The 21,591-nt window shown below is 36.4% G+C and overlaps 10 protein-coding genes across 10 annotated transcripts; 7 read left to right on the forward strand and 3 right to left on the reverse strand.

Annotated features, from left to right (window-relative positions):
- Window positions 1–487: 487 nt before the first annotated feature.
- B0P05DRAFT_564193 (major facilitator superfamily domain-containing protein) lies at window positions 488–2,503 on the reverse strand. The gene is made up of 11 exons (XM_051580802.1): window positions 2,480–2,503; window positions 2,289–2,405; window positions 2,161–2,240; window positions 2,046–2,110; window positions 1,782–1,999; window positions 1,620–1,734; window positions 1,358–1,579; window positions 1,234–1,298; window positions 1,161–1,189; window positions 804–1,113; window positions 488–759 (listed from the first exon to the last, which is right to left on the reverse strand). The coding sequence occupies exons 1-11, from the start codon at window positions 2,496–2,498 to the stop codon at window positions 563–565; spliced, it is 1,437 nt and encodes a 478-aa protein (XP_051429599.1). The 5' UTR covers window positions 2,499–2,503; the 3' UTR covers window positions 488–562.
- Window positions 2,504–3,187: 684 nt separating this feature from the next.
- B0P05DRAFT_564203 (uncharacterized protein) lies at window positions 3,188–3,844 on the forward strand. Its single transcript, XM_051580803.1, has 3 exons — window positions 3,188–3,257; window positions 3,304–3,385; window positions 3,442–3,844. The coding sequence occupies exons 1-3, from the start codon at window positions 3,250–3,252 to the stop codon at window positions 3,610–3,612; spliced, it is 261 nt and encodes an 86-aa protein (XP_051429600.1). The 5' UTR covers window positions 3,188–3,249; the 3' UTR covers window positions 3,613–3,844.
- Window positions 3,845–4,059: 215 nt separating this feature from the next.
- On the forward strand, window positions 4,060–5,270 carry B0P05DRAFT_564205 (P-loop containing nucleoside triphosphate hydrolase protein). The gene is made up of 2 exons (XM_051580804.1): window positions 4,060–4,215; window positions 4,257–5,270. The coding sequence occupies exons 1-2, from the start codon at window positions 4,155–4,157 to the stop codon at window positions 5,237–5,239; spliced, it is 1,044 nt and encodes a 347-aa protein (XP_051429601.1). The 5' UTR covers window positions 4,060–4,154; the 3' UTR covers window positions 5,240–5,270.
- Window positions 5,271–5,288: 18 nt separating this feature from the next.
- Window positions 5,289–6,172, forward strand: B0P05DRAFT_564208 (uncharacterized protein). The gene is made up of 2 exons (XM_051580805.1): window positions 5,289–5,924; window positions 5,966–6,172. The coding sequence occupies exons 1-2, from the start codon at window positions 5,343–5,345 to the stop codon at window positions 6,047–6,049; spliced, it is 666 nt and encodes a 221-aa protein (XP_051429602.1). The 5' UTR covers window positions 5,289–5,342; the 3' UTR covers window positions 6,050–6,172.
- Window positions 6,127–9,541, forward strand: B0P05DRAFT_500311 (uncharacterized protein). The gene is made up of 12 exons (XM_051575430.1): window positions 6,127–6,403; window positions 6,446–6,506; window positions 6,561–6,572; window positions 6,625–6,726; window positions 6,777–6,852; window positions 6,895–7,009; window positions 7,052–7,164; window positions 7,213–7,289; window positions 7,334–7,600; window positions 7,649–7,724; window positions 7,793–8,517; window positions 8,562–9,541. The coding sequence occupies exons 1-12, from the start codon at window positions 6,204–6,206 to the stop codon at window positions 9,045–9,047; spliced, it is 2,310 nt and encodes a 769-aa protein (XP_051429603.1). The 5' UTR covers window positions 6,127–6,203; the 3' UTR covers window positions 9,048–9,541.
- A 176-nt stretch (window positions 9,542–9,717) lies between these two features.
- Window positions 9,718–11,229, forward strand: B0P05DRAFT_564229 (magnesium transporter). The gene is made up of 6 exons (XM_051580806.1): window positions 9,718–9,859; window positions 9,905–9,961; window positions 10,008–10,098; window positions 10,155–10,315; window positions 10,361–10,652; window positions 10,707–11,229. The coding sequence occupies exons 1-6, from the start codon at window positions 9,748–9,750 to the stop codon at window positions 11,044–11,046; spliced, it is 1,053 nt and encodes a 350-aa protein (XP_051429604.1). The 5' UTR covers window positions 9,718–9,747; the 3' UTR covers window positions 11,047–11,229.
- Window positions 10,918–11,726, reverse strand: B0P05DRAFT_337820 (uncharacterized protein). Its single transcript, XM_051573570.1, has 4 exons — window positions 11,491–11,726; window positions 11,283–11,412; window positions 11,054–11,215; window positions 10,918–11,000 (listed from the first exon to the last, which is right to left on the reverse strand). Exons 1-3 carry the CDS (start codon window positions 11,574–11,576, stop codon window positions 11,084–11,086), a joined length of 348 nt encoding a protein of 115 aa, XP_051429605.1. The 5' UTR covers window positions 11,577–11,726; the 3' UTR covers window positions 10,918–11,000; window positions 11,054–11,083.
- Window positions 11,727–11,923: 197 nt separating this feature from the next.
- Window positions 11,924–13,703, forward strand: B0P05DRAFT_480876 (P-loop containing nucleoside triphosphate hydrolase protein; the record flags this gene model as incomplete). The annotated part of the gene is made up of 3 exons (XM_051575147.1): window positions 11,924–12,077; window positions 12,129–12,374; window positions 12,424–13,703. 3 exons carry the CDS (start codon window positions 11,924–11,926, stop codon window positions 13,701–13,703), a joined length of 1,680 nt encoding a protein of 559 aa, XP_051429606.1.
- Window positions 13,704–13,822: 119 nt separating this feature from the next.
- On the reverse strand, window positions 13,823–16,489 carry B0P05DRAFT_480868 (uncharacterized protein; the record flags this gene model as incomplete). Its single annotated transcript, XM_051575146.1, has 8 exons — window positions 13,823–14,268; window positions 14,341–14,425; window positions 14,478–14,848; window positions 15,411–15,674; window positions 15,725–15,958; window positions 16,003–16,134; window positions 16,195–16,369; window positions 16,424–16,489. 8 exons carry the CDS (start codon window positions 16,487–16,489, stop codon window positions 13,823–13,825), a joined length of 1,773 nt encoding a protein of 590 aa, XP_051429607.1.
- A 2,000-nt stretch (window positions 16,490–18,489) lies between these two features.
- Window positions 18,490–20,630, forward strand: B0P05DRAFT_564247 (phosphatase 2A regulatory B subunit-domain-containing protein; the record flags this gene model as incomplete). Its single annotated transcript, XM_051580807.1, has 8 exons — window positions 18,490–18,553; window positions 18,596–18,844; window positions 18,897–19,337; window positions 19,386–19,586; window positions 19,629–19,982; window positions 20,055–20,353; window positions 20,402–20,503; window positions 20,549–20,630. The coding sequence occupies exons 1-8, from the start codon at window positions 18,530–18,532 to the stop codon at window positions 20,625–20,627; spliced, it is 1,749 nt and encodes a 582-aa protein (XP_051429608.1). The 5' UTR covers window positions 18,490–18,529.
- Between the last annotated feature and the right edge of the window lie 961 nt (window positions 20,631–21,591).

Consider the following 21,591-nt stretch of genomic DNA (forward strand, 5'->3'; position numbering starts at 1 on the left):
TCAAACAGACAATAAAGTTTGATTGGCTTGTGCGGAGATCAGTGTGGAACAATTGAAGTTTAAATTTTGTGGAGGATGGTGAGACAATAAGATTGCTTGCCTGTAGTCATCTTTATCGTTTCCGGGAGGAACAAAAGCCAGTGTTTGTTACGGTCTAGAGTCCTTGTAGAAAGTATGCTTGATTTGAGTTATACTAGTGAAATCCTTTATATCTTGTTGTTTTTGTTGAACAGTAGAACTTCAATGCTATGCAGATAGTCTAGTATATTTTGCTTTTTTGTTATTTAGATCAAGTGCCCTTCTATATCTATATCTTTGGAGTAAATTTGTTCGAGCAAAGCATGGCAGGGAATTTTCAATATCCGACGAGGAATGATTTGGAAAAAAAAAGATCTTGAGATGTTTACTAGAATACTTCTATATCATTGGATATGTGTATTATTATCAATTTCATTCAATTGGGCTTCAGAAGGTTCATTTTTTTTCTTTCAGTTTCGATATACTTAACTACTTTGTGATCCATTGTGCACACTCAGCACTAATTCAGTTTTGGAATAGTTTATTAAAGCCTATATTCAAATTCAAGTGATTCATCACCTATGCGTGTATCATCTTCTTGTAATTCTGCTAATTCATCTACTGTTAATTTCTCAATTGTTTGTCTTCTCTCTTGATTGACTCTGTCTAAAAGATATCTTTGAGTGATAGTCAATATAACAAAGAGAGAGATAAAGATCAAGTTGATTAAATGACCACGTACTATGCAGTGTTAGCCATATCATTCTTACTCACTATACACTTACAGTAACGAGGTGCGTCTGAATGACGATAAATATTGGAGCCAAGTAGACCAGCTGAATTATTAGCAGACACAGCCATAGCAGTAGCCACGCCTTTCTTCATATTGGGTGCAATATTACTTGTTAGCCAAGCATTGACAATAGGATTAATGACAAAAATACCAGCTACTGCAATACAGACACCTGTATATAAAGCAGCTCGTTCAGTACAGACAGTCAGGATAATATAGCCAGCCATGCAGATAGAAGCACCTGCAATAGCATGATAAGCACGATCCTTTTTGCGATCAGAAGAATAGGCAGCCAGTATCATCTAGTGAGTCATGAGTTTGTATGAATCAAGAATAAGCTATTGCTTACCACAAATACAGCACCCACATAAGGAGGAGCTATAAACAAATGAGAGTCTGTTATTGTTGAATATCTAGTATACCTGACATCAAATTAGCAGAAAGCTTATCGTCATATCCCATGCCCTTGACAATAGAAGGTAAAAAACTAGTTCTGATTAAGCCTCTTTTTTTTTTTTTTTTTTTTTGCTCATCATAAAGACTTACTTTGAGATACTTGTGTTCGGTACACTTCCACAGAAGAACATGATCATATACATCCATACTTTCCAGTCTGTGAGTGCTTTCAATGCTTGCTTCTTATTCGTAGCATTCAAATCACCTAAAGTGATATGATGAGAAATACCATCCTCTAATCGACTGATAGCCAATTGTTGCTCTTGCTCCGTAAAGACAGACCATGTAGCAGGTGATTCAGGCAAATAGAAACTAGAAGCATTCAGTGATGGTGTAAATACAGTGCACTTACAATGCAATACAGGCCACAATCACAGTAGGTATTCCTTCAATTAAAAACAACCATTGCCAACCTGCTAATCCACCTGATCCTCTCAACTGTAAAATACCATAAGCAAGTACACCCGCTAATATTCAGTTAGTTCATAGTAAACATATATATATATGTATTTACCATAGGCATGAGCAGCTACTGTGGATCCCCAAAATAAAGCAATACGGGTTGCCATCTCACTCTTCTTATAGAACAAGGTCAAAAAATAAACAACACCAGGAAAGAACCCAGCTTCAAAGAAACCAAGAAAGAAACGCAAGGTCATTAATTCAGCATAGCTTTTGACTGTTGCATGAAGAATGGCCATTGTTCCCCAGCATATCATTAACAAAGGCAGCCTAATTCATATGAATATCACATAGGTTTATGTAGATCAGTTTTTACCATCGTCTTGCAGTAAATCGCTTTAATAGAATGTTGCTTGGTATTTGAAATAACAAGAAGCCAACCTATTCAATCGATAAGCAAAACGAACTCACGCATGAAGACGATACGTTACATAAAATATGGTGACACAGGAATTGAATTGATCAGGTGTAATACCAACATCTTGTTCAAAATGATCAAGTACAGCATTGCCTATTCATTTTTAAATAAGCTATCATTCTATACGCATGCTCACTCAACCTAAGCTGGATCTATCTAAAGAAGAAAAAAGATACATAAAACTTAAAAAGGGCAAAAGCCTTGTATCCAACTTTCGAACAAGCTTCTTTTCTGCTTCTACCGTATCTTGTGTATTATCTTTCATGAAAATAATAAAAAAAGAAAAGGAATAGAATTTTAAATTACAACTATAACAAACAAAGTTTATTTACCTATTAACGGTTGATACATTGTTTTAAAAAAAAAGAGAGAAAAGAAAAATAAAGATATGCTGGTAAGGGAAACATTTGTAAGGTTTGGCGTACAATAGAGATCACGTGATACAGTATATATCGCGTGCCCCAAATAGAAGTGGCCACACAACATTACACCTCTTGAAACAGATATGTCTTTTCTATCAACAAAAAAAAAAGCTTGTAGGCATTGCTTTGATCAGTGATGAGACTAAACCCATTGAAAGATCAAACAAATACACAGGACTGCATAGTCACACAAAAGGAGTATAAAATGCGTTTATGCATTGTCAAATTCGTCACATATACAAAAGTCATGTTTACTAATATATAGGGTGCCTTTGGCGTTGATTTGGACAGAAAAGAAAAAGCGACTTGCGAAAAATGGCCAAAATATGCCTTCTGACCAAAGGGTACTATTCATGAAAACCGTCATTTTGAAAACTCTTGATCTTGTTTTTTAAAAAAAAAAAAAATCTTGTTTTTGACGCTACAAGACGAAAAATAAAGATACCAACGCTACTAGATACACAGAATGTGCGCTAAAGGCTCTAGTTTCTTGATGAATGTATTTGTTTGCCGATTATACTATGAAAAAGATGAGATATGTGCGAAAAACCTCATAAACACTTTTGTCTATTTGCTCAATATTTTAGCAGCAAAGTGGTTATGTTATCTAAATCAGTAGACTCAGAAGACATAAACCTACAGCTTTTGTTATTGTACTAGAACAAAATAACTGCATAAAGATGCAATTCTAAGCAATGACTCTAAGTCAAAAGCAAGTCAAAAGCAAGCCAAACCTGCCAGGAATTTCATTCGAAGATAATATCGTACATGTTTCGTCACTCGTCTGAATCTGAAAATTGTAATATGCGCATAAAATGGAAGGGGGGTATACACGCCTCTTGTTTTTTCCTTTTTTTTTTTCTAAGTTTGTTTGCTCTGGTGTTTTGGTGTGCTTCTTTCTAAGTACTATCTACAACGGTGTTTCTGGTGTTGCTCTTGGTGTTCTTGTTGTTGTAGCTAGTTCTCATACCCTTGGGTATCTATTCATCCTCTTTTTGTTTTTATTATCCTTTTCTGGCGCTTCGACTGGCCTCGCCCAGTAAGTGTTTAAGAACTTGTTTCTCCTATTCCCTAGATAAGTAAGACTTGATGAGTTCCATATTGCCTTGATGTGGTGGTCCCTGTTACCAAGAGCTTGCTTTACCATTTCATACGGCCGGGTTCCTTAGGGTACCAGGGCTATATTAATAACAGTTTTTTTGGTGTTCTCAACTTGTTGTATCATCAAAGACACTTACATACGTTGGTTTTGAATCAACAGTGTTTGTGTATCGCGATGAGAAGCAAAGAGTGCACTTTTTTTTGTTTCCTTTTTTTTATAGGTTTTTTTCTTTTTCTTTTTTTTTTTTTTTTTTTTCTTTTTCTTTTTTTTTTTTTTTTTTTTTTTTTTAAATAAAGTCTATATATAAAACAAACAAAAAGCTTACAGTTTGTTTAAACATAAATCTTTAAAAATTATTAAAAGAAAAATTCTAATGTAACGCGCTTACAATAAAGTTGCTTTCTCTTGTTATTGATAAACTAAGCTTTTCTACTTTTGATAAATTTGACGTGTCGCTATTTTTTTTTTCTCTCTTTTTTCTTTATGAATCATGAACTGAAAACTGTCTTGCAAGAACTTGGTCTGATTGAAAAGATAGAAGAGTGTAAACGAAACAAGCAAGATACGTCTTCTTACTCTGTCTAGTAGGACTTGATTCTTCTCGTGATATTCTGTCGAAATCAGTAGTCGATCTACAAAAACTATTACAGATTAACGAATCCTCAGCTTACACAATACTGCGCATAGCTTCACAGCAAGTCTTTGATTGGCAACAAAAAGTCAAACCGCCCACATTCCATGATTACTTGACCACAGGAGATAGTACCATGGATCAGATTTTAGGTGGTGGTATATGTCCTGGCATGTTGACAGAAATTGTAGGTGAAAGTTCATCAGGCAAGACACAACTTGGATTACAACTGTGTTTGACTGTTCAAAAAGCATTAGAGGAAGGTGGCCTTGAAGGTGCTGCTGTCTATATTCATACAGAGGGCCTGTTTCCTTCCAGTCGATTAGATCAATTAGTCACTGCTTATCCAACAGATCAACAACAGAGACTCAAGGCACATATTCATACGATGCGTATCAAAGACAGTCAGGAACAATACCGTGCCTTGATCTATCAATTACCTGCTTTTGTTCAAAGACAACAACAGCTTCCTATACGTTTAGTAGTGATTGATTCAATCAGTTCCATTTATCGAAGTGAACCTCCTCGAGGCAGTCAGAGTCGATATGAACGTATGCGTGAGATTTGTGAGATTGGTACACGCTTAAAGAAGTTAGCCAGTGAACATCACTTGGCTGTCGTGGCCATCAATCAAGTAGCAGACAATCCAACCGACAATCAAGCACAACTCATGGAGCCCTGGATGGATTTCAAGTTGATCAACAGCAGTGATCATCATATGATTGGACTCTACATTCAATCCCTGCTTAAGAAACCAGTCTTGGGATTATCTTGGTCTAATTCAGTCAATACCCGTATTCGACTCGCAAGATCACCCATGATAGATGGACTAGCAACACGCCGTGTCTTGTTTGTCGAGTTTTCTCCTATGGCTTCACGTATAGGATGTGAATTCATGATTGATGCGCATGGTATTCATGCATCGGATGCTGAATAAACAGACAACAGTCTTATGTGACTGTCCTTGCTTTTTTTTTTTTTTACCTCTCTTTCAAATTTTTTTATTTTTTATTTTATTTTACTATATATATATATATATCATGGCTAAGAAGGGAACAAGACAGACAAACAACACAACAAGCAAAAGAAGAAGCTCGGTGACACCTCATGATACTGTTCATCCCAAGAAACAAGTGATTCGGTCCTGGAAAGACCTTCAACAAGACACAATAGATGATATCCACAAGACAGTACGCCAATTACCTCTCGACAATGTCCTGCCCCTTTTAAAAGAGCTATTGGATGCCTTTGATAAAGATGCTACAGCAAGAGACACAACAGAATGGCTTAAAATTGTCTTGTTGACCCACACAGCTTATTTCATGTCTTTACCTGATATTGTGCAGCGATTATCAAATGTATATAAAGAGCTTGAGGATCGTTTGACAGTTTATCCTAAATTATTGGCTATGCATGGCCGTCTGGATCTTGTGCAGAATCAAGTAGATGCTCGTCATCGTAAAGAGAATGAATCTGAAGATGAATCTGAAACTGAAGAAGATGAAGATGATGAATTACAACATTATAGTGAAAGTGAAGTAGAAGAGGATGATGACATAGACGGAGAAGATGAGGATGATGAAGATGATGAGGATAATTTAATGGATATGGATGGAACAGAGGTAACCATTGAATAAGAAAGAGTTGTTCTAACAAAGACTAGAATGCTATGTTTAATGAAGAAGATGAGGAAGAGGATTTGACAGAAGATGAAGATGATTCAAGTGATAATAGTGACTTGGAATAAATAAATGAAATACTTTCATAGCTTGTCATCCCATTGTGGTGTGTATAGACAAAGGAACAATGATTATCCGTGAGATTAAAACGCAGGTGCTTTTTAAGCGCATTTTGTTTTTGTTTTTTTTTTGTGTTTCTTTCTTTCCTATTGTCCTGTTTCTATGCCAGTCTTGAATCATTTGGCTAAAAAAGTAAAGCATGAGCTTAGACATGCTGTAAATCATATTACAAAACCACACGAAAATGAAGAAGACGATAGAGAGGAGGAATATTTGGCTCAAGGACATCGATATGATTCATTTGCACCTATTCGACATGAAGCTATGGTCAAGTATTTTGTCGATGGACATGACTATTGCTGGTAAGGTAAAATATACTGTATGTATTCATAATGCAAAATTAGGGCTGTATCAGAAGCCATTGAAGGTGCTAAAGAAGTGATTTTTATTGAGGATTGGTGGCTGGTAAGCAAAAGGACAAACTCTATTGTTATTCACCCTCTCTTTTCTCCTCTATAGTCACCTGAATTAGTATGTATACAAAAACAGTATCACGTGATAATTAAACACAAATGTCGTGTAGTACTTGAGAAGACCACCTAAAAGATATCCAGAATACAGAATTGACGCACTATTAAAAAGAAAAGCTGAAGAAGGTGTCATGATCTATATTGTTGTGTACAAAGTATGACGACATGGCTATTTTTTTAGGATGACGTTAATCAGTCTGATTAGGAAGTCGAACTGGCCTTAACATTGGACAGTGCACACACCAAAAAGAGATTACAAGAGATGCATGAGAATATAGTAGGCAAGTGATCTTTATGATGTAAGCCATCTAACGGCAGTGTAGTCCAAAGACATCCTGATCATGCAGTGGGTGGCACTTTCTTTTGGTCACATCACGAAAAGTTTGTAGTGGTTGATAATCGAATTGCCTTTTTAGGTGGCATTGATCTTTGCTATGGGTAAGTCATCTACTTAATAAGCAGGAACTTATGCTGTTATAGTCGCTGGGATACCCATGGGCATCGATTGGCAGATTTCAATACATCAGACCCAAGTCTTGAAATCTTTCCTGGACAAGATTATAGTGATGCTCGTCTAAGAGACTTTGAGAATGGTAATGGCTTTTTTTTTTAATGTAACTGCAAGCTGACACTCTCTCAAGTCAAAGAATGGGATATGCGTCTCATTGACAAATCTAGTATTCCTCGTATGCCTTGGCATGATATGTCACTTTGCATGGTAAATATAACATCATGTTCATTGAATACTTAAAAAAAAAAAAGCTTGGCGAACCTGTGTTGGATGTTGCACGTCATTTTTGTGATCGATGGAACTTTATTAAGCAGTCGAAATCACTAGATAAGAAGAATGCTCCCTTTTTAAAGCCTCCTTTGGGTGGCTACAGTAGCTACCAGTCTTTCAAGATTCCTTTAGAAAGTCGCTTGTTAAGATCCTATCATTTTGATCATCATACATCAGGTATCCATGGTTCTTGTAGTGTGCAAGTGTTACGTAGTAGTGCATCATGGAGTTCTGGTATTGAATTAGAGGTAAAACAGAGAGAGAGAGACAAGGATCATATGGATTAACAAGGATAGCATTCGATTCAAAATGCTTATATTGATGTCATCACTCAAGCAAAGCATTACATTTATATTGAAAACCAGTTCTTTAGTATGTTATTCTATCAAGACACACACACACACACACATATATATATATAGGCTAATTGCATGCCATAGTCACCACAACTGAAAAAGACGATAGTTTTATTATCAAGAATCAAATTGGTGATGCCATTGTGAAGCGTATCATTCGTGCCCATGATGAACAAGAGAAATTCAAAGTGTTTGTCATTATTCCCTTGATGCCTGCTTTCCCTGCTGATTTGAGCTCAAAAGAAGCCGCTACTGCCAGACTTGTCATGTACTATCAATACATCTCTATCTGCAGTGGTGAAAAGAGTATTGTCGAGAAACTCAAAAAAGCAGGTATTCGTGCTGAAGACTATATTCGATTCTATAGTCTCAGAAGCTATGACCGTATCAATCGTCCTATGATAGAAGAAATGATGGCCCGAGATGCTGGTTTTACACCCCATAAAGATGGTAAGCCTATCCATGAACAAGAGGTAGAAGGCACACAAGCCAAAACACCTCCTGCAGGATTTGTGTTGCCCGAAGAACAAGAAAAGTATCGTCCTTCTATGCCTGATCCTCAACAAGCACTTCACCACTCAAACGATATTCATTTACCTAAAGAACAGCCGTCGGATAGACTTGAATTGGATGATTATGTGACTGAAGAACTGTATGTTCATGCTAAACTGTTGATTGCTGATGATCGTATTGTGATTATGGGTTCAGCCAACTTGAATGATCGCTCCCAATGTGGTGATAGAGATTCTGAAATTGCCATGATGGTACAAGATAAAGACATGATTCCTTCTCGTATGAATGGTGAACCTGTAAGTGTTAGGCAATCATCACATAGGAACTGACATCGTCATAGTATCAAGCCAGCCGATTTGCTGCCACTTTGCGTCGTCAATTGTGGAAAGAACATTTAGGTCTATTAGATGAAGAAAAAGAGTTGGATGAAGTGACCAATGCCATGTTGCCTTTACCTGCACCTCAGGTTGACTATACACAGACAAAAGAAGATCATTGGGTAATGGATCCATTGGACGAAGAGACCTTGGGTCGATGGAACCATACTGCAGCCACAAACACCTATGCTTTCCGCCAAGTATTCCATTGTGTCCCTGATGATACAGTCAGTACGTGGGACGAATATCATAAATTTCATCCTGATCCTGAAAAGATTGAATTGGGCCATGTATATGATCTCAATATGTCTGTAGACGAAGTGCGCAAACAATTAAGTACCATTCGTGGTCATCTTGTTGAATTTCCACTTCATTTCTTACAGTTTGAAGATCTTCAAGGTGAAGCTATTCCTATTGTTGGTTCTGCTGTCCAAGAACTATACACTTAGAGCGGTGATTTAAATAAGGGTAATAAATAATTTTATTTTTTTTCTAAAAACTTTTTTTGTTTCTTTTCTTTTCTTTTTCTTTATGCCACCACCACCACTTGCTACTCTTTCAAACTTAATTACAGCTGCTAAGCCATTTGCTTACAAAACCATTGGTCCTCTGTCTTCAAATGTTGCCAGACAACAACAACAACAACAACAACAACAGCAATTGAATAACAATCCACATGTTGTTACTGAAAGTGTCATTTTAAATTCTTTTCCTCGACCCAACTTACAGCCTACATTACAGACATTATCGAGTATGTCTCGGCTTGAAAAGTTAAAGAATAGCTGTAGCAATTGTCATGGACCTCATTCTACTGATTTTTGCCCTTGCTAATTCTCTTTATGGATACCATAAAAAAATTTTAATTTGTACAACCGATTTGAGATGTCAGAAATACATTCTATTATGTAAATAAAACAAGAACAAATAGAGTTCATTGCTTGAATATTTTATCATGCGCTTTAATCTTACGCTTCCTTTTTCAAATAAGAAGAAAACTACAGTTATCTATTCAAGCGAAAAGCATGAAATAACACTTGGTGGACGATTCATGCAGAATCAATATGTGGTACAGGGGCGGGGATTTATCCTTTTTATCGAGCCTTTCTTTTCTTTTCTTTTCTTTTTTATTATTATTTCTTTTATTGAATAATGTTACAAGATAAATATGTTGGGCTTATTTTGGCGATAAGTTCCAGTGTATTTATTGGAATTTCATTTGTTATCACGAAAAAAGGGCTTACAAGTTCTCAAAAACGCTATGGTAAATAAAATCATACTTCGACAAGAATAATGGATACATAAGCAGTAGAAGAAAGTTATCATTATCTAAAGAACTGGAAATGGTGGGCTGGCATGAGCACAAGTAAGTTATCTTCATATATATATACATGTCTTATACTAGGGGTTAGTGGCAGTGGGAGAAATCCTTAACTTTTCAGCATATTCATTTGCACCAGCCATCTTGGTAACTCCATTGGGTGCTCTCAGTGTTATTTTAGGGTAATAGAAAGAAGTATATATATATATCAAAAAAATTATTAACCATGTACTTGTAGAGCCATATTTGCTTCCATCTTTTTAAAAGAGAAGCTAAATGCCATTGGTAAAGTGGGTTGTCTCTTGTCTGTTGTAGGTGTATTTATTGTCGTGTTACATGCACCAGAGGAAAAACAAGTGCGCTCAATTGAGGAATTGTTGTTTTATGCTTTGCAGCCAGGTAATACTACTCAATGCAATTTCAATAACTTATGTGCGGATACAGGCTTTATTGTGTATTGTTTACTTGTGTTTGTTGTCACCCTATGGATGATTTATCAAGTAGTACCTATCTATGCCAAAAAGACGCCTTTTGTTTATCTTTCGATCTGCTCATTGGTTGGATCTATCTCTGTCATGTCCATCAAAGCGTTCGGCATTGCTCTAAAATTAACATTGGCAGGTAACAATCAATTCACACATCCTTCTACCTATGCATTTGGCCTGACTGTGGTGATTTGTATTGTTGTCCAAATGAATTATTTTAATAAGGCATTAGAGCAATTCTCTACCAATGTGTAAGTGCTTTTTTTTTTCCTGGTTTCCATGAAACATGCTTGACCAAAGGATAGTGTCAATCCCATTTATTTTGTATGCTTTACATCAGCCACACTTGTTGCTTCAGCCATTTTGTTTCATGGATTCAATACTGATAACCCAGTCAATGTAGCTTCTTTATTGGCAGGCTTTGTGGTTATTTTTATAGGTGTTTATTTACTTGATTCTGCTGCATTAACGACAGAACATGATCGAGACAGGATAGATGAAGATGAACAATTCTTGATGGGAGAAGCTTCGTTGTTTGGCGAAGAGCAGGCATTGTCTGGACTAAGGCATGATGGTTCTTCTTTTTCTCTTTCTGAAGACGACGATATTGAATTAGTGACAAAATCAATTCATGCTACTAGTTAGAGCATACATAATACCCTTTCAAACCTGTAGCCATGACTTATAATGAACAAGGATGATGCATGGATGCAAAAAAGCTCCTACAGAAACACAGAGCTTCGCTATCCCATGTGTCTTGACAAATAAAAATCAGTGATGTCTGAAATAGTATTGGAAATAAACTATAGTCGTTCTACTCCCAATGTGAGGATTTTGCAAAAAAAAAAAAAAAAAAAAAAAAAAAAAAAAAAAAAAAAAACCTGGCTGTTTGAAATTGGACTGTGATTCAAACGGTTATCAAACTGGTTCCATGAATGTTGAATAGGAACTTCATTCGCAACATCAACAATTCTTTCTTGCAGGATTTCGGTATCTTTGAGCTTTTCACATCTAACTTTACGTTTAACTAACGCCCAAAATTGCTCGATGGGATTTAGCTCTGTCGAATATGGAGGAAGATACACGCACTTGTAGTCTCTATTTCTCTTATTGAGGATATCTTGTATCTCTTTATGAATTCTTGCATTATCCATAATGAAGTAATATCCTTTCATTTCGTCGTACTTGTCTAAAACGTCCAAGATTTCTCGCACAAATCGCGAATAATGGCCAGCTGTTGTGCCTTTTGGACCATCATCATTAGATACCGCAGATTTTTACTTTGTACAAAAATGATAAAAAAAAACATTCATGTTACACTAAATCAGTCTTCTGTCCCTGAAACTGCGGAAATGATACACTGCGCCATATAACCTTGTTTTTCTTACTGCGGTTGTACAATACATGTATAAATGACTTTGGATTTCTATCTGTTTTTTTTATTCTTCTTTATCTTTTTATCATCATGACACTTACTCAAATTACAAAAGATTCTGTTGTTACTCTTTCAGGCACTAGTCAAATGAACAACCTGTATGAAAACCTATTGTCCTTTCTGGAAAAGATCTCAGATGAATCCTTTTGGCATGCTATCTTTGGTGAGCGCGCATTGAACTTGTTGAAGCGTTATTTTGGTAGTGATGTTGTCTTTCTGGGTTTCATTGTCTATCTTGCTCGTAAGTGTTGTGTGTATCCATTCGATTGACTGATACATGTATTTTCTGTAGCGATTATCGGATACCATCTAAGTAGTTTGTTTTATTATGTACTCCATACGATCCGAGAAAACATGTATGTTTCCATTCAGATCAGTAAAGACCAGTCATGTTATGAAGCTATTCAACAATTCGTGGTCAAAAACACAGCTCAATTGAAACATTTAAGAGATGTGGAAGGTCGTTGTATTTACGATGATGAAGATGACGATGATATTCAAGGACCTTCTCCTCCTCCTCGCCTTGGCCTCTTTCCATGTAAGTTTCTATAAAAAAAAAATTGTCGCTGTATCACTCATGATTGTAGTGGATGAAACTGTACAAAAGATTTATTATAAAAAACACACCCTCTGGGTCTCCAAACTCAAGAACGGTGGTGTGCAGAAAAACAACGACAATTATTACAGCAACAACATTAAAGATTTATTGGGTATGATGAACACCAATCCTTGTATTCAAATCACGATGCGTGGCCAAAACATGGAATTACTCAAGTCGTTTGTTCAAGAATGGATCAACAAACACTATGAAAACGAGCATGGTAAATTGACGATTTACAAATGCATGCCTACTCGCTATGACGGATTTGAATGGAACAGCATTGGATCCAAGGAATTAAGACCCTTTAGTTCAGTCATCTTGAAGGACAGACAAAAGGAACGCATCTTGAAGGATATCCAAACATTCCGTCGTCGTGAACACTGGTATTCCATTCGCGGTATTCCTTATCGTCGTGGCTATTTGTTGTATGGTCCTCCTGGTACAGGCAAAACATCTTTGGTTCAATCAGTGGCTAGTAAGATCAACATGAACGTGGCTATCATTAGCTTGTCTGGTAAAATGGATGATGAGAATTTTAATGTGATGCTTCAAGAAGTACCTCGTAACAGTATTCTGGTGATGGAAGATATTGATCATTGTGTGATTCAGGATCCTAATTCAGGTGAAGAACATGCTGCTGCTCAAGCCAAGATTACCATGAGTGGTTTATTGAATGCTTTGGATGGTGTCGTGGCTCAAGAAGGATCCATGGTGTTCATGACCTGTAATGATTTGACTCGTATTCAACCTGCTCTGCTTCGTCCTGGTCGTATCGATATGAAGATGGAACTAGGCTATGCTGATAAAACTCAAATCAGAAAAATGTTTTGGCGTTTTATGGGCGAAGATGACATGGAAGAAGGAGAAGAAGAAGAAGGAAAAGATACCAAGAAAATCATGGCTTCCCCTGAACTCAAGGATCTCGCAGATCAATTCACAGATATGATTCCTGATCTTGAGGTGACACCTGCAGAACTTCAAAACTTTTTTATTATGCACTTGATGGATAAAGAGGCTGAAAAGGAAGATGATGAAGATAAAGAAGAACAAGACACTAAAGTCGATTATTCTTATTTATTGGATGCTGTCCCTGCCTTCTTAGAAACTGTACGCTATGACCGACAACAAGCCTTAGAACACAAAATGAATAGAACCAGCTTGACCGTAAAGAACTTGCAAGCGCAATTACAAGATCAAAAGTCTTTAGCTGAAGAAGATACCAAGACAGTAGTTGAAGAAACTGCTGTTTCTGAACCTGTAAAATAAATAGAGATACCTTAATAATAATAATAATAAAAATACATCATAAATCATACTTGTTTATTTTATTTATTATGGTGATGATGATTAGTATTAGCATAAGTCTATATATACACACATATAAGTTAAAATTCAGTATTTAAAATAGAATCAGTAGGACTTGGTATATTACTTTCATCGGGTGAAGGCGATAACAATAAGCCATGTTTGCCATAATAACAAGATTTGGGTTGCGGTGATGGTGTGACTCTAGGCTCAGGGTCTTGATGAAGTCGGTTTGAGTTAGCAGCAGCAATAGCAGCAGCAGTGACAACAGCAGCAGCAGCAGCAGCATCTGCAGAATGACCATCGAAATACGATCCAAATAAATGATTAGGTTTAGGTGAACAAGAATCCTGCCTATCACTAGCTGGGCTCTCTGAAGGATAATAAAAGTCTACATGGTTATCTAAAGGAGGAGAAGGAGCCATAAAAGACAATGCAACAGCTGTCACAGCAGCTGATGTTGCCACTGTAGCAGCCATAGAAATAGAAGCAGCAGAATAACAAGGATGATTTGGTCTATTGGTATCTGTCTTTGTCTGTAAGAAACGAATCATATCGGAAGGCGTTTGTTGTTGTTGTTGTTGTTGTTGTTGTTGACCATTTCTTCTAGAAATACAGAATGGACAATGACGTACAAAGCGAGCAATTAACTCTTTAGGAATCCAAGAATAGCGTTTGCGTACCTGAGAAAAAAAAAGTTAGGAGTCGCATTCTTTTTAATTGGAATTTCCTTACCAAAGCTGATGTCTTATCTCTACCGCCATGATGTGCTTCTTTATGTGCTCTAGTCAAGATGAAATAGATATCTTCACGAGTTGCTACAGGTTTGTCGTCATGGCATACATATTCTATATTATCCACTGTAGTAGAGAGACGAAACATTTTCTTCACCCAGAATCGAAATTGAGCAGTAGAAATAGCTGTATTTCTTGGATCTTTCAGTACTTGAAGTATCAATGAATATCTGTGATTATCTACCAGTGCTTTATCTCTCTTTTTAGAAGATAAATTCTGTAAATAATCATTCACAATGGCATCAAATGCTCTGATTGTTAGAAATTGCTGATAATCCTGTGGATCACAATAAAGCGAGTTATCATTCTTGGCTTCCATAGGACACAAAAAAAAAAAAAAAAAAAAAGAAATGTAAAAGAAAAAGAAAAAAGAAAAAAGAAGAAAATGGCTTTTGTTGTATATAAACACACGCTAAAATTCAATATTACCATATTTATATATACTTTATTATGGCGGGAAAGCATAAAAGTTTAGAATGCTTTTGTTGTATAAACAAAAAGGTTTATACAACACATTCATCCTTAAACGTACAAGTTTAAATAAAAGGCCAGTCTGTGCGCCTATCATGATTCACGGATCACCTTGACTATGGCCACCAAAACCAGGAAATGAAGTCAAGATATTCTGTGCACGATTCTTAAAACTTTGCTTGACAATAGTGTGATCCAATGTTACATTCATGAGATCCTGCTCAGAGCGACTACGCTTGGATCCTAGATTTAGACATTTTTAATATAGACATAAACAACAACAACAACATACCTTCAGCAAACTTGTTGTTTTTTGCTAATGACTTTTTGTTTATCAATTGTTTGGAGTTTGAATTTTTCGGCTTTTCAGCCAAGTCTTGTGTACTTCTTCTTCTGCCTAAACTGACAATGTTCTCAGAAAATTCACGAATAGCATTCGATTTAGAGGGTGTAGGGGAAACAATAGTGCTGATAGAAGAAGACGTGGAGGGTGATTTGGTATGCTTTTTCACTGTGTCTTCTTTCACTTCTTCTGTAGGCTCAGTTTCTTCTGTGCGTAACATATGATATCCTTTTTCTACAAGGTTGGTAAAAATGCCTTCTCTAGCACGGTTCATAGGCAAAGCAAATTTAGGAGACTTGAACGCAGCATATTCTGCATTGACCACTAATCAATCTGTTGTTAGTTGGATGCAGCCAGGGAGATATATGACTTACACTTGGCTACAAGATAACTTTCCAGTTCCTTTTTATCAAAAAATACAGCTGATTTACCAGGCAAAGGTGGACCAAAAGGTGGTACGTCTTCTACAGAGACAATCTCTACTCTCCAGGCATGCGTGTCTTTCCAGCTCTCTTTATGAACGATAATAAACACATGCAGGAATTGTGATTTAATAGCTGTTGGATTAAATGGCTGATTTCCTTCCACAAACACAAGACAAACAATATCTATATACCATGATCAATAACAAATAAACAAGTGAGTAAATTACCATTGCCAATATGTCTTTTTCTTTGAATTTGTTGCTTATCGCCTGCTTTGGAAGGCAAAAGTGTAGATACATGATACGCAAGATTATTCTCATTCCATTTGTTTGTATAGCAGAATTCCCCTGAATCACCACCTATAGAAGACTGTATCAGCGCCCTTCCCTTCTCCAAAAATAGTTTTTTTTTTTGCTTACTTTTGGTATCTAAACCGGCTGCCCATCCCGAGTACCCCTTAAGTTCGATTTTCCGTCCAATAATGTCAAGGAATTCATTAAATGCACTAGAATCATTCTCATTCGAAAACCATTCTTCTTCTTTTGTCTGGTTTTCTTTGACAAGCAATACACCAAACTTATATCTTGTATGTAACTACATAAAATGAGGATAGATTCAACATGGCCTTCCTTTTTTTTTTTTGCTTACCGAATTTTCATCCAAGCGAATAAGTTCATCTTGTAATCCAGTCGAGATCATTTGTTCTCCAGACATAAGACACAGTTGATGAAAATCAAGTTCAGGTGCTACTGTCTCAACAATAGTTTTGAGTAGGGTATCTTTAGAAGAGAATGTGTTTAACAAAAAGGTATCTGGAATGATTCTTCGTTGGTCAGGATTCTTTTTTGTACGGTAAATCACTCTGTATTGCTTAGGGTCTTGTTCAGCCTTGATGGATATCACCACAGGTTCCTGTTCATGGTCATAGCCAAAGAAGGTATAGACATCATGACTATCCAAGAAATAAGTGCGGTACCAGTGTGCTTCTGGATCTTTATGGTCAATAGGACTTGTGCTGTAATCTACAGGTTCACTGGGTATGAGAGTTGAATGATTGCCATACTTGTTAATGCCTTCGATTTTATAGCCTTTAGAAGGAATAACAATGGCTTTTTCGACTACTTTGTAATATTGGCAGATGCATTGATTCATGATTTGTTTGATGGTTGATATCTAATGATGTTATTCGCGAGTTTACAACTACCCAACTTACAATGTCTTTGACAGAGATAATAGTGAGTTCTTGATGTATGACAATTTGTTCTAGTTGTTGAATTCCTTCTTTTACATGCTCTTTTTTGTCTTGTTGGTTTTCCCAGTTGACCATTTCTGTCATTTTACGAAGATCAGAAATGACAGACAGTAGTTGTTCCTGAGGGTTTGTTTGAGAGGGTGGGTTTGTTTGAGACGGTGGATTGTCATTGGCCATGAGCATGGTAGACAGCGTACGATCACACTCATTGATGAGACGGGTATGGAGTGTAGTGAGTGTAGTCGTGACGAGTCCTTTAAATAGAGGTAAATCGAGCATTTTATGACTTGATTTGTAGGGAATATGATCATGTTGGGGTAAATTACTGACGAGTTTTGTAGAGGATCCCTTAGTAGCCAATTGGCGTAACATGGGGGCTTTGTTTTCCTATTCTCTGCATCAGTTATTTTGTGTATCTATCTAACTACTTTACTTGGCATGATTTAGCCCGTTGTCGCATCCAAGGTTCCTGTCGTTTCTGAACCATTTTTTCGCTTTTAGAATCAGACTCAGGCACAAGGAAATCGAGGTCGTCTACTTGTTTTCCAAATAAAAATTTGCCCACTTGTTCTTGTTGTTCTGTGTGTGTCTGTGGGTTGGTATAGGGTGTACTACTACTACTGGGTATGATTTCATGCATTGTGTTCTCTTTCTGTTTACGAAATAGGCTGAAATGGATGGTCGTTCGTTTGATTTTAGAGCCTAATGTTTCATGATCCATCGTATCGTTGTTCTGTCTATTCTTATTGCGCCTCACTAGATATTTGACTGAGGATTTTACTGCGTTTGGGATTTTACTCATTCTACTTGATGTACTAAAGACAGAACTTGTGGTGGATGTGGTAGAGTAGATAGAAGCATCGTCTCTTTTCATGCCAAATTCTATCTCTCCAGAAGAATCACAAGCACTATCTTGCGAGTATGTTTTCTTATGAGACATGGTTTGCAAGATTAGCAAGTGAAAGAAAACAAGAAGAAAAAGAGAAAAAAATAAAATGAGTTTTTTTTTTTAATTTTCTTTATGAAAGGTATCCTTTTATAGACATCAGTCATTCACTCATTCAAATTTGAAGTAATTAACGCGTTTAAGTAGTCTGTAAAATAAACACTGTCTTGAGTACTTTGACATAGACAAACACACACACACACACACACACACACATATATATATATATATATATATATATATATATATATACACTTATTGATTTTGCTCAACGTCGGATCCTATATATATCTTTATTCTATAGGGAGATACACACCATGTTTGTACAACAAGGCATTGCTTGTAAGTTCGTCAGTTTAATCAACAGTCTAAAAAGCCTGCGCAGTTGAATATAAATCTAGACACTTATTGGGCGTGTCTTATCGGGGTATAACGCGCATAAAGAGATCTACAGTGTAGATATCTGGTTTATCATGCCTTTGGTCATGTGATTCAGAGACCAACAATGCCGCTTTTTTTTTCCTTTTTCTTCTTCTCTTTCTTTTCAATTTACATCATGATTAAAGGATTTAAAGTGGCTGTAAGTAGTGAATAGATGACATTATGTATTGAACGATATTAGTTTTCTAGAAACAAGTCTTCACAACAAGACGTCTCTAAAGCAAACACACCCGTAGACGCAACACCCACTTCTTCTTCTTTGCCTAATCCTAAAAAGTCGAAATCAGCACCTACTAACAAATCCACTAAATCAAACAGTCAAAATAAACCTTCCATCTTATCTCGAGCCAGCATTCAAAACATATTACCTACAACAACGACTACAGCTTCACCTGTCGTTGTAGACAATACAGTAGCTCCGAGTATCACTGTGAGTGTGTATGATGATTCTCAAGGCATGCGTACTTATTTTTTATATATAGTCATCACCACCACCACCACCAACACTACCTTGTTTATCCATGCAACCACAAGAAAACACATTAGTGTCACCTTCCCTTTCTTCACCTAAACAGATCAATAAACAACCCCCGAATAGTGCTATGGCATGGTTAAAAGGCGCCTCCAAAGACACAATTCCTATCGGAAAAGCACCTAGACGACAAAAATCATCTCGTTTTCACGTATACAACAAAGTCACTTTAGAAAACTTACCGTTACTTAAAGAAGTACCACCTGCCAAAAGAACAGAATTGTTCTTGAAAAAACTAGCACAGTGTCAAGTTTTGTTTGATTTCAGTGATCCTTCTTCAGATCTTGGTGGCAAGGAAATCAAAAGACAAGCATTACAAGACATGTTGGAATATGTGGCAACAACCAAAGGTGCATTGACAGACAGTGTATATCCTGAAGTAGTGAAAATGGTATGTTTGTCTGTAGCATAGACATGGCTCAAAAGTTGATTTTCTTAGTTTTCTGCCAATCTGTTTCGTACGATTCCTCCACCCGCAAACAGAGAAGAAGGGTATGATCCAGAAGAAGATGAACCTACACTAGAAGCAGCTTGGCCTCATTTACAACTTGTCTATGAATTCTTTTTACGGTTTGTTGAATCGCCTGATTTCAATGTTCATGAAGCCAAAAAGTACATTGACCAAAAGTTTATTTTACAGGTAAGTTGAGATGTATACATACATGTATACTTATCTTGTTAGTTGCTTGAATTGTTTGATAGTGAAGATCCTAGAGAGAGAGACTTTCTCAAGACAACATTACATCGATTGTATGGCAAATTTCTGAATTTACGAGCATTTATTCGAAAATCAATCAACCACATCTTTTTCCAATTTGTGTATGAAACCCAAAGTTTCAATGGTGTTGCTGAACTATTAGAAATCTTGGGCAGTATTATCAATGGATTTGCACTTCCCTTAAAAGAAGAACACAAGACATTTTTAATTCGTGTGCTGATGCCATTGCATAAACCACCTACTCTCTCTACTTATCATCCACAGCTGGCTTATTGTGTAGTCCAATTCCTTGAAAAAGATGCTTCTCTAACAAAACAAGTAAACTATTCATCAGACAGATAATGAATAAGCTAATCAATATATATATATATATATATATATATATTATAGGTAGTAGATCATTTACTAAGATATTGGCCCAAAGTTAATAGTGCCAAAGAAGTCATGTTCTTGAATGAGATTGAAGAAATATTGGATGTGACAGATAATGTTGAATTTCCTAAAATAATGGTACCTGTCTTTCAGAAGATTGCACAGTGCGTATCCAGTTGTCATTTTCAAGTGGCAGAGCGGGCTCTCTATCTCTGGAATAATGAGTTCATTTTGAATTTGATACATGAAAATATCAGCGTGATTATGCCCATCATGTTTAAACCTCTTTATACTTATTCACATCAACACTGGAACAGGTAGAGTATTCATACGCCTTCACATTGAACTGAATTTAGGCCTATTAGAACAATACATTCACTGGTTTACAATGCACTCAAGATATTCATGGACATGGATCCAGCCTTATTTGAGCAATGTACTGCTGTATATAAACAGAATGAAGAAAAGTAAGAACAGAAGGATCAACAGTTGATATCTAACTGATGTTATAGTAAACAACTCGACATACAAAAAAGACAAGAAGCTTGGGATCTTGTCAAAAAAGAAGCTGCTAAAAAACAAATAGAATAATAATAATAATAATAATAATAAACTAAAATTTAATACTCTTCTTGATCTTTCATGCCTAGTCTAGCTGCCTTAAATCGAGATATCTTTCGAGGTACTGTTTGTTCTTCTTCTTCTTCTTGTTGTTGCTGTTTGTTAGGTAAGGGCAATTCTTCCTCAATAACTTCAAATTCAGGTTTAATATCAAATGAGAATCCACCTGTAGCAGCCAACATATTTTGTCTCTTTTGTTGATAACCTGAACTGATTTCTCGTAAATCCATATCATCTTGTACTTGTTCTAAATCAACAGGCACACTATCTCTTTCCATCACAGCTCCCTTCATGATTTTGTTGTCTAATTTACTCTTCTTTGCAACCATGATTCCTTCTTGATGTATAGGTTGAATCAATGTTTCTGTGCCTTGAGTGGATCCATAAAACACTTCTTTGTTGTCCCTAGCAGCCTTGATCAACTCATTTAAATCCATAGGTTGTCCTTCATCCTCTGTATCAAGCGAAGGGTAATCATCCACTTGTTGTTTGATGCGATTGAAAATATCAGCAGGAGACCGAATCATGTCTGATTTGATGGGTTGAGAATAACTTGCTGTCTCAGACACAACAGAGGGTGCATGAGTGCTGTCATGGTCACGGACAGAGGTAGTTGTGTCCCATGTGACTGTACGCTTGGGTTTCTCAATAGCCACAGCTTGTTTCATACGTGTTTGTTCAGCCTTAAATCGAGAGGGTTTTTTGGTAGTTTCGACTTGAGGTATTTGTCGATCAGCAGTGGATTTAGGTTCAATCAAGTCATTGTCTTCTTCTTTTGTTTCTTTGACAATGGGTACTTCTTTAAGAGCAGGTACTTTCTCTGTTACAACTGATTTGGTTGGCCTTTCCTTTTGTTCTTGACGTAAAAGCTTGAATTTAGAAAATTTCTTTGGTTTATCTTGGTTAGGTGTATCTTCAGTATCTGCTTCTTTGA

The sequence above is a fragment of the Gilbertella persicaria genome (genome assembly GCF_025201335.1).
Source record: "Gilbertella persicaria strain CBS 190.32 chromosome Unknown B0P05scaffold_73, whole genome shotgun sequence".
Taxonomy (NCBI): domain Eukaryota; kingdom Fungi; phylum Mucoromycota; class Mucoromycetes; order Mucorales; family Choanephoraceae; genus Gilbertella; species Gilbertella persicaria.

Excerpts from the sequence above, each read along its gene's own strand:
- B0P05DRAFT_564205 (XM_051580804.1), top strand. The coding sequence starts at position 4,155 with ATGAATCATGAACTGAAAACTGTCTTGCAAGAACTTGGTCTGATTGAA. Across the intron at positions 4,216-4,256 it reads GATTGAAAAGATAGAAGAGT|TAGGACTTGATTCTTCTCGT; the intron begins GTAAACGAAACA and ends TACTCTGTCTAG.
- B0P05DRAFT_564229 (XM_051580806.1), top strand. The coding sequence starts at position 9,748 with ATGTTACAAGATAAATATGTTGGGCTTATTTTGGCGATAAGTTCCAGT. Across the intron at positions 9,860-9,904 it reads AAGTTCTCAAAAACGCTATG|TAGAAGAAAGTTATCATTAT; the intron begins GTAAATAAAATC and ends ATACATAAGCAG. Across the intron at positions 9,962-10,007 it reads GTGGGCTGGCATGAGCACAA|TGGCAGTGGGAGAAATCCTT; the intron begins GTAAGTTATCTT and ends ACTAGGGGTTAG.
- B0P05DRAFT_564208 (XM_051580805.1), top strand. The coding sequence starts at position 5,343 with ATGGCTAAGAAGGGAACAAGACAGACAAACAACACAACAAGCAAAAGA. Across the intron at positions 5,925-5,965 it reads TGGATATGGATGGAACAGAG|AATGCTATGTTTAATGAAGA; the intron begins GTAACCATTGAA and ends AACAAAGACTAG.
- B0P05DRAFT_337820 (XM_051573570.1), bottom strand. The coding sequence starts at position 11,576 with ATGAAAGGATATTACTTCATTATGGATAATGCAAGAATTCATAAAGAG. Across the intron at positions 11,413-11,490 it reads AAGAGAAATAGAGACTACAA|ATGTGAAAAGCTCAAAGATA; the intron begins GTGCGTGTATCT and ends ACGTAAAGTTAG. Across the intron at positions 11,216-11,282 it reads GTCCAATTTCAAACAGCCAG|AACGACTATAGTTTATTTCC; the intron begins GTTTTTTTTTTT and ends CATTGGGAGTAG.
- B0P05DRAFT_500311 (XM_051575430.1), top strand. The coding sequence starts at position 6,204 with ATGCCAGTCTTGAATCATTTGGCTAAAAAAGTAAAGCATGAGCTTAGA. Across the intron at positions 7,010-7,051 it reads GGCATTGATCTTTGCTATGG|TCGCTGGGATACCCATGGGC; the intron begins GTAAGTCATCTA and ends ATGCTGTTATAG. Across the intron at positions 7,601-7,648 it reads GTTCTGGTATTGAATTAGAG|CATTCGATTCAAAATGCTTA; the intron begins GTAAAACAGAGA and ends TAACAAGGATAG.
- B0P05DRAFT_564203 (XM_051580803.1), top strand. Across the intron at positions 3,386-3,441 it reads ATTGTAATATGCGCATAAAA|TGCTCTGGTGTTTTGGTGTG; the intron begins TGGAAGGGGGGT and ends TCTAAGTTTGTT.
- B0P05DRAFT_564193 (XM_051580802.1), bottom strand. Across the intron at positions 1,580-1,619 it reads ATTGTGGCCTGTATTGCATT|TTTCTATTTGCCTGAATCAC; the intron begins GTAAGTGCACTG and ends GAATGCTTCTAG. Across the intron at positions 1,190-1,233 it reads TTCTGCTAATTTGATGTCAG|CTCCTCCTTATGTGGGTGCT; the intron begins GTATACTAGATA and ends ATTTGTTTATAG.